This window comes from Carlito syrichta, unplaced genomic scaffold (genome assembly GCF_000164805.1).
Source record: "Carlito syrichta isolate Samal-C Ts95f unplaced genomic scaffold, Tarsius_syrichta-2.0.1 Scaffold308119, whole genome shotgun sequence".
Lineage (NCBI taxonomy): Eukaryota > Metazoa > Chordata > Mammalia > Primates > Tarsiidae > Carlito > Carlito syrichta.
In genome coordinates this window covers 1,338,177-1,348,242 of record NW_007252215.1, presented here as the reverse complement: position 1 = coordinate 1,348,242, position 10,066 = coordinate 1,338,177, and the positions used below count along the sequence as shown (strand labels likewise).

At 46.1% G+C, this 10,066-nt stretch overlaps 1 protein-coding gene across 1 annotated transcript in view; it reads right to left on the bottom strand.

Moving 5' to 3' along the window:
- PLCG2 (phospholipase C gamma 2) overlaps nt 1–10,066 on the bottom strand; it is a 177,732-nt gene that overhangs the window by 85,740 nt on the left and 81,926 nt on the right. The window contains exon 7 of the mRNA XM_008064981.2: nt 1,018–1,061. Within this exon, the coding sequence (XP_008063172.1) occupies nt 1,018–1,061 (44 nt within the window). The remainder of the gene's footprint in view (nt 1–1,017; nt 1,062–10,066) is intronic.

Below are 10,066 nucleotides of genomic sequence, written 5' to 3'. Positions count from 1 at the left end.
GGGGGAGGGGCAGTGGGGGGAGGGAAGAGGTCTCATCACAATATTACAGAAGATAGTCTCCCTCTACTGGCCACTCAGGTCCAGAAGGCTTGTTGCCTCAAATTATGATGACCTGGTCTAACTCCAAGCTTTTCATAGAAATACTACATAGGGGGGAGGGGAAGGGAGATGGGATTAATGGTAATAAATATCTGTCTGAGGACAGGGAGACACCTCTTATCAACAAGGGTGCCTGAACGAAGCATATTTATATACCTAACCCTTAACTGTACCCCACAAGATCATAATGAAAAATATTGATTAAAAAAAAAAAGAAATGCTACATAAAAGTTAGATTCGTTGTATATGAACTTTGGAGTCTTGGGGCTTCTGGTTTAGAAAGTGCCAGAGGGAACAGTCCCTCATCAATGGTCCACGTGTGCCACAGACCACGTTCTGAGTATCATCAGTTCTGTGGCAAACATCTCTCTCAGTCAGACAGGCTGAGGAAACACAGGACATCTCATAAATCCCCAACTCAGGGAATCAAGAAATATGGTAAAGGTCCTGAAAAGTCCCATAGCACTGACTTTTTAATAATAATATGCCATCTATGAGCCCTGGATGCATGCCAAGTACGATGTGAAGCATTTTATACACTTTAACTCATTTTAATTCAGTTACACCTGCCTAACCAGACTTACTTGGCCATCAGCATTACTTAAATTTTTATCAAAATCCAATTCACCGGTGCATCACAGTCCACGAGGCATACTCTGGGAAAGGAGACTGATCCACTCAGGCTTTGCCATAGAACCTTCTGGACCACCCTCCCTACAGTGCATAAACCCCATTACTAGAGTTCATCACTATCCATGCCACAGACTTGGGATGGCCAATCCCCCAACGGAGGCACCCTGTTCCAGTAGTGATCAGTAACCACACACAGAAGTGACCCCGTCCAGAGGCCAGCTGGACACAAGGACACCGAGGTCTGCCATGGCTACCCTGAACACCACCCCCCCAGAGCTGCCTCACCCCAAGATGAACACGGAGGAATCCTTTTTGAATTCATCGAGGATCTGAAATGGAAAACAGAGGGAGAACACACACAAAACAAGAACATTAGACAAGTTGCCCAATGTAAATAAAAAGATTTGCTTCAAAAACGACTGCTGGAATCTGTGTCAGGTATAAATATTCAAATATAACAGAAACTTATGAAGCAAAAGGTGGGATCTGTCCACATGCCTTTGCAATCTTATGTCAGAGAAGCCATCACTCTTCAAAAGTCTGTAGGTCTCCTTCTAGAATTTGTTTTATGGATATTTATTTCTGTTTTATTGCAGTAGATCATAGGACAGACATCTCACAACGTTTACGCCATCTCAAGCTTTACATGCAAACTCAAAGAACTCTGCCTCACCGCCTTGAAAAACTACATTGTGTTCCATAATATGCATGTCATTCAATTTTTCTGCTACTATACCCAGTATTATTTAGAAATGCCCTTGTGTGTGTACATCTGTATGTGTCTGTGTGTGTATTGTGTGTGCATACATGCAGGCTTGTCTATGCATGTGCTGTGTGTGTTCGTGCATGTGTATGTGCATGTGTGTTTGTGCATGCATGTGTGTGCATGTCTCTGTGTGTGTTTCTCGTTGCCCTCTCATGCCAGTTTTTCTGCCGTGTAGACTCCTAGAAAGGAAGGCACCCAGCCAGTGTGCGTGTGTGTGCGTGTGTGTGTGTGTGTGTGTGTGTGTGTGTGTGTGTGTGTGTGTCTCCTTGCCCTCTCATGCCAGTTTTTCTGCCATGTAGACTCCTAGAAGGGAAAGCACCCAGCCATGGGGCAGGCACATTGGCCTTGACAGATTCTGCCAAGTGACTCAGAGCGGTTGAGAGGCGTACCACCACTAGAGTACACACGCTCTCTCCTACACCCTCACTGCAACATTTCAAATCCCTAATATTTCCAAGATGGCATTTCTAATCTTCGGATTCAAGAGAAGGAAAGAAACACCGGACAATTTCCGCTCCAACCTAGACGCGCCGCCTGTTGCTGTGAAGGAGCTCCGCCACCACGGGGCGCCATGGAGCACCCTCCGCCCAGCTCCTAGAGCACCAGCTCACGGGCTGAGTGTGGAGCATTTGGACGCGCAAACGCACGCGCACATTCTCGGCTTGTCCATTTCTGCTCCAGCAGCATTACCGCAACCATCGGTGACACCATGATTGGAAAAGCATTTGTATAATCCCGAGAAGAAGTGGAAATGTATCCGTGTAGCATGTGAGAAACTCCAATGATATACAACGACGCCTGCTCCAGGTGACCCAGATCCTCCTGCCAGACTCCCTGTGTCCAGGGTGACATGTGAAATATCAATGTTCTAACAGGATCGGCTCACGCCTGTCATCCCAGAACTTTGGGAGGCGGAGGCGAGAGAACTGCCTGAGCCCAGGGGTTTGAGACCAGCCTGGACAACTTGGCCAGACCTCGTCCCTACAATACAATTAAAAAATTAGCCGGTTGTGGTGGCGCCCGCCCGTAAATCCAGCGACTTGAAAGACTGAGGTGGAAGAATCGTCTGAGCCCAGCAAGTGGAGGCTGCGGTGGCCGTGATCCTGCGACTGCACCCCAGCCTGGGCAACAGTGAGAGACTTCGACTCAAAAAATCAATAAAGTAGGATCCATAGACCTCTCAGAAACCTCAGGAAGTCCCCATCAATTTATGCAGGTGTGCATTTTTTTCCCAGAGAGATGATCTGTAGCATTTATCAGCATCTCAAAGAAGGTCACCCAAGAAAGGTTAAGAGCTGCTCTTCTAGGCAAACTCAGAAATAAGTTCTTTCATTTATGTGTAATTTACATAATAGCTATTTCATATATATGTAGGACATTTCGACAGTACATACAGTTATTTGGACTCATTGGATGCTTACGTCACCAGGCCAACCTGGTGCTAAAGGCCAGGGAGAGCTAGGTCCCTTCCAAGCCCAAAGCCCACCAGTATGGTTACATCCTGGGAGAGCCCCACATGTGTCCCGCCCTCGCGGACCATCCCACATGGCTCTTAAGCCCACTCATTCCCTTCCATTCTTTTCAATAATGCACAGAAAAGCCCACCACCTTCCCTCACTCAGGGAGCTGGAATGATGGAGATGCCACCATAGCGTAGGGGCTTCTCAGAGTCAGAAAACACACAGGCTGCTCCTCTGCCAATCTGCAGCCTCCCCCCAGGACACCCTGTCTTCTGAGTTCCCTGGAAGCTTATTAGCAAAGGTATCTGGGAAGGTGTCTGCAGGAATCAGCCCCCAGGACACAGAGCAAGAAGGGTGAGAGGGGACAACTGAGAGCAAAGAGGCAGCCAGGGATGCTGCAAGAGAGGGGACAGGGAGGTCAGTGAGACCAAAAATGGCAAAGTGCACAAAAGGCAAGTGACAACGCCAAGGATGAGTGACCACTTTGACCCCTGCCACTGGGCGGAGAAGACAAAGGTCAGAGAATGGACCCCTGGGTTTGTCAATACATGGTTATCGGAGACAGAACTGGATGAACTGCCCTGGGAGGCAGAGAGGGAAGCATGGCTGGGACCTAGGATGGCTGGAGAGATGGTGGGAGGGAGGGAAGTGTGAATGGCTCTCAGAGCAGGCAGGAGGGAGGGAAGTGTAGATGGCTCTCAGAGTAGGCTGGAGAGAGGAGAGTGTAGACAGCTCTCAGAGTAGGCAGGCGGAGGGAAGTGTGGATGGCTTGAGAGATGGAAGGAGGGAAGAAAGTGGAGATGGATCTCAGAGTAGGTCATTCTAAAGAGACAGAGAAACAGGGTGGTCATTGGGGGTGGGAAGGAGAGGGGGCCGAGGAGGACATTCTAAAGATGGATGGAGTGACAGCTGGCATTATGGGTAGAATCGCGTTCCCCAACAGCTACGTTCAAGTCCTAACCCCTGATACCCGCAAGTGTGAAGATGCAGTCAATTAAGATGAGGTCACGGTGGGCTAGGGTGGGCTCTGATCCCTCTGTAAGAGGGAAATTGAAGACAGACACAGCAGAGGTGGCAGCCATGAGGATGGAGGCTCCACAGGCCAGGGGATGCCTGCAGCTTTGTGGGTCCCACCAAGAGCTGGGAGAGGGGCCTGGAACATTCTTTCCTAGTGACTTCTGAGGGAGTGTGGCTCTGCCAGCACCTTGATTTGGAACTTTTAACATTCAGAACTGTAAGGGGATACATGTCTACTGTTTTAAGACCCAATTATAGAACTTGTTACAGCGGCCCCAGGAAACAGATGCTGCATTTCTGAGCTGGACAAGGCAGTCACAACCTCCGTCCCTCTTCATGCCCATCCCATTAGGTAGGCTGCACAATAACCCCCATTTCAGAAACAAAGAACAGGCCTAGGGAAGACAAGGATTTTTTTCAAGAGAACACAGCTAACAAGTCAGGTCACCAAAGTTTCAACCCAGGTCCACCTTGGTAAACCCACAGGTCTCCACATGATACATACAAATGTATGTAAAATAAATGAGACCCCCCAGCACTCAGAGAATGTTCTAGATGAGGGCCGGGCATGGTGGCCCATACTTGCAATCCCAGCTACTCAGGAGGCTAAGACAGGAGGATCAGATGAGGCCAGGAGTTTCGAGACTGGTGAACAGTGGAGGCAGTGGTTAATTTATTTTAGCATCATGATGTAGTGTGTGCCCAAATTCTACCTAACCAGGGAAAAGGGTGTGCACTGGGCCCCGTGTAACTCTGGGCGGCATCCTGGACCCTTCCCACCCCAGCAAAGGACCAGCAAGGTCAGGGGAGATGACTGTTTTGTTAACCACAGTGCCATCTTGGGTCATGCAAACATTTATTGGGTGAATAAAACGATGGATAAACCCACTTTCTCTGGTAGCCAAAAGGCTACAGGAAATGTCACCTTTGGCTTGGGTGCCAGGAGAAGAGAACATTGCCAGCTAGAAAAGGGAAGGGGACGGCCGGGCTAGGTGGCTCAGCCTGTAATTCTAGCACTTTGGGAGACTGAGGCAAGTGGACTGCCTGAGCCCGTGGCAACTAGGCAAGACCTCATCTCTACAAAACATAAAAAATTAGCTAGGCAAAATAGTGCATGCCTGTAGTTCCAGCTACTTGGAAGGCTGGGGTGGAAGGCTCTCTGGTGCCCAGCAGGTCAACACTGGGGTGACCGTGAGTGTGCCACTGCACTTCAGCCTGGGTGATGGAGTGAGACTGCAACTCAAAAAAAAAAAGAAAACGGAAGGAAGCATGCCAAAGATTAGGTCCTCAGGATCAAAGTCAGGGAAGGGAGCTTTCCCACGGGGTGAGGACACACGCCCTTCAGGAGCTGAAACTGGTCTATGCCTGATGGTACTGAGTAGGCTGGAGGAACCATTTGGTTCTAGAAGGCCAAAGGGTCAAATTGCACTAATAGAAAACTTACCCAGGGATTCTACCTGCTAAAATCTCCACCGTGGACTCTCCTGTCCCCAGCCCCATCCACTAGAATCATCTGCACCAGCCCTGAGATCCTGCACCAAGATATCATTATGGAATGCTAATCCCTCACTCCCCACACGCTCACATCTATGGAAAACCTGGAAGAATAATCATGCAACTTCTTAGGGAGCCTGTGATCACAGACAGACCACAGGCAGGCTGGTGGGCATCTCAGTGTTCCCTTTGTAAGCAGTTTCTATTTTTATGTAATGACCACTCTAACCATGGGGAGCTTTACAGGTTTGATCAGGAGGCAGCAGGGTAGGAGAAAGCTGGGAATTAAATTACAATGTGGCCAGATACAGGGATACAAGGTGTAAGGTTTGCTTCAAAATCATAGGTGAAGGTATAAACCAGCTGACGGCTGCTGACGTTGGTTGGTGGTACCTGGAGGCTTGTGACGTTATTCTCTCTACTTGGGTGTATGCTGAAAATTTTCCTCAATATAAAAGTTTCCAAAATTAAGCTGTATTCAGTGGCTGTGCACCGAAGTTAGGCAAGAGAACTCAAATCCCAGCTCTGCAGTGTACGAGTGGCCTGACCTCCAGCAAGTCACCTGTCTGAGCTTCAGTTTCTTCATCCATAAAATGAGGCTCTTTCATAGGGCTCTGAGGAGAATTAAATGTATGCAAAAGTGACTAGCGCGGTGTCTAACTTACAGTCCACCTAAGGAAATGGGAGCTATTATCTTCATTATTATAGCCCATTTAGAGGCATATTCCTTCACCTAGGGGACACACGATATTAAATTTCTTATTTTCCTATTGCTGCCAAACTTTTGGAAACTTTGCGGCTTGAGCTGCGACATAGACAAGTGATTAGACACAAGGAGGAACTGGCAACCTCAACTTGAAAACCAGTAGGTTACTGATACTCATCAACCCACTCCCTGAACTTAAGTCTGAGGATCATGAGTCACCATGAACAGCTCTGGTTCCCCAAGGAGCTTGAGAAATCCAGCTAGCCACCCCCTATCTCCCAGATCACAAAGCTAGTACTTTTCTCTGCTCTGTGCTTCCAGGGAGGAACTCGGGAAGTAAAAGTTCTACAAGACAGATGAGGGGACTAGTATTTACCTACACAACAGCATTGAGGTATCTGGAGCTGGCCAGACATTATTTACAGAGGTTAGAACTTTGTTATTCAAATTCTAAGTCACTGATTTTAAAATGCAACAGCCAAACTAGAGAGTTAAACCCTCCAACGGTAGAATCCTAGCTGCCAACTCAAAGTCTCTTTGGTACCGGGAAGGCAACATAAATGGGTGAAGAAAGCAGTCAGGACTGGCACACTAGAAAATATGGACAGTTCCACCAGGAACTGGGACCCATTTATAGCCATATCTCAATTGTTTTCAAGAGAATCCCCCAAATCTAGGTTTCAATATACAATCTCCTAAGTCTTAAATACAGACAATTAACTTAAACAGCATTTAAACCATTAGACAGGCCAAGGGCAACCAGCTGCAGGCTCAATGTGAAATTCTGGCCACCAGGGAGCAACCTTCAGCAGAGCCAGTTTGTTTCCCCTCATACAAAGTTCATTGGCAACTATGGTTACCCTGAGGGTTGAGGGATTCTGCACAACTCTGAGAAGTTTCTTTTTCTCCCCTATAAACAAAGATATACATGCTAGGCTTTTTTTTCTCTCGAAGTCATAGTAAAGAATACAGAAATACATCTTTTTGCAGAGTTGTACCACAGTGGAGGCCATCAATGGGTTAATCTGTGCTGGCAGGTGAAAAAACTTTGTGCAAACCTTACTCCCAAATGTTGCCTGATCTCTGACTGATATGACAGCATTCTGAAATTTCAAGGCAAACTATTATTGAAAAAATAAACTTGGGTACAATGTTCACAATTTGGGTGAGGTGTACATTAGATGCCCAACCCCAACCAATATGCAATATATGTAGCAAACATGCCCACAGACCCTTTGAATCTAAAATAAAATAATCTTATTTGTTATCTTGAGTGAATCACACTTTTCTCAACCCTGGTCAATTGCATAAGACAGCAACAGTCATCATTTCAAATTTCATACATGCACTGTCATCAAACCATGTTCATTGTTCTCACTTACTGTTTAAAATGTTACAGGCTTTTCATTGTTCATTGACTATTTAAAAAGTTACAGACTTTTAACCTTTAAAAGTACTCTTACCAGCTTTTAGGAAGCATATTTTTTGGTTAAGGTTTCATATTTAAAGGAGAGGAGGTCACACAGCTGTAAAAGTTGTATAACTAAAGATCTGACGCAATGTCTTCATTTTATAGAGGAGACTGAGTGAAAGGAACAACCACTTCCCCCGACATCACTTGGTCAGTTGGAGGTCAAGTTGGGGCTAGAATCCAATTCTTCTAGCCCCCACACCTACAGTCTTTCTACTCTATTTGGCAAGCCAAGAACTCAATGTATATGTGATAAGTGAACCCACTGTAACTGAATTCTTTACTCTATAAAATGCCATTGAACTTTTTATTCTATAAAATGAGTTTTTATAAAATGTTTGCAGCATTGCTCACAATAACAAAACCATGGAACCAACTGTGCTGCCCATCGAAAGAGGACTGGATAAAAAAGATGTGGCATATATACATGACGGAATATTACGCAGCCATAAAGAACAAAATCATCAACGTCGCAGCAACCTGGATGGACTTACAGTCTATAATACTGAGTATCCCATATTCTCACTCATGAGCAAACCTTGAAAAATTATCCTAATACTATAAGAAAAGGATTGGCAGTAGCAGGAAACTGCCAGCGGGGTGGGGGAGGCAACACTGACAGTAGTGGGAATCTGCTGGGGGGGGGTGGAACACCTCATCCACAAGGGTACCTGCATAAGGAACATTTGCTATACCGAACCCTAAACTGTACCCCACATTTTTAACATGAAATTTTTTTAAATGTTTTTTTCCCCAATTAGGACAAATAGAAAATGCTCCCCCCATTTCTCCACCTCCGATACATCCAGGGGTCACCCACCAAGTGGTTTCCTTGTGTAGCCGGCCCACAACCCTGCATGCAGAAAACAATTAATAACTGTCTTCTAGTAACATTCCCACTCATCACTTAAAAATGCCTGCACTAGCCGGACTTGGTGGCTCAGCCTGTAATCCCGCACCTTTGGGAAGCTGAGGTGAGTGGATTGCCTGAGCCCGTGGGTTTGAGACTTGCCTGGGCAACTTGGTGAGACCTCATCTCTACAATAAATCAAAAAATTAGCCAGGCATGGTAGCACGCACCTGTAGTTCCAGCTACTTGGAAGGGTGAGGCGGAAGGATCGCCGGAGCCCAGCAGGTCGAGGCTGCGGTGGCTGGAAATGGCCACTGCACTCCAGTCTGGGCGATAGAGTGAGACTCCGACTCAAAAAAAAAAAAAATGCCTGCGCTTACAACAACCAGTCTCTAGTTCAGTCCTTCCCAGGGACTTGTGGGGGTGGGAATTATCACTTCCCCGCTGAATAGATGGGAAGACTGAGGCTAGGAGAAGTTAGTGTCTTATCCAAGGTTACACAGCCAGTTGGGGAAACCAGATCCGTTGGCTCTAAGTAGCTCACACCTCCCCACTCCCTCACAGTTCTCCCTAGAAACCCTTCAGCACTCCGCAAAACCTATTTCCGAAGTAACAACAGCAGCCCTGTTTGTTGAGTTCATGCTACCCACTGATCCTGTGCTCGGTGCATTGCATGGAATAGCCCCACTTTTAAATTTTATTTATTTATTTGCATTTTACTTTTATTTTAGAGTTGTGGGGTCCATGTGAGAATTTGCTACGAAGTAAGTTGTGAGCAAGTGAGGTCTGAGCTTCTAGCAAGCCCTCTCTCCCCTAGCAGTGGACATGGTACCCAATGGGTAGTTGTGTACCCCTCTTCCCCCTCCCCCTGCTAGTAGTACCCAGTGTCAGCTGTTCCCCGCCCTTGTGCCGGTGTGATCCATATTTAGGGCCTGCTTGCAAATGAGAACACGCGATGTTCAGTTTTTTGTTTCTGTGATAGTTTACTTAGAATGATGGTCTCCAGCTGCATCCACGTTGCTGCAAAGAACATGATTTTGCTCTTCTTTATGGCTGCATAATAGTCTACTGTGTATATGTATCACATTTTTTAATCCAGTCCACTTTCAATGGACATCTGGGTTGGTTCCAGGTTTTTGCTATTGTGAATAGTGCTGCAGTGAACATAAGTGTGCAGGTGTCTTTTTGGTAGAGTGATTTATGTCCCTCTAAGTATATTCCCAAAAGTGGGATCACTGATTTGTATAGTAGCTCAATTTTTGGTTCTTTGAGAAAATTCCACACTTTTCCAATCTTTGTTTTCCACAAAGATTGAACTAGCTTGCATTCCTGCCAGCAGTGTAGAAGCATTCCCTTTTAGTTGCAGCCTTGTCAACACCTGTTGTTTTTTAGACTTTTTAATAATAGCGATCCTGACCTTTGCAAAGTGGTCTTTTATTGTAGTTTGATTTGCATTTCTCTGATTAGTAAAGCTGAGCATTGTTTCATATGTTTGTTGGCTGTTTGTCTGTCCTCCTTTGAGAAGTACTTGTTTGTGTCCTTTGCCCTTTTTTTTTTTTTTTTTTTTTTT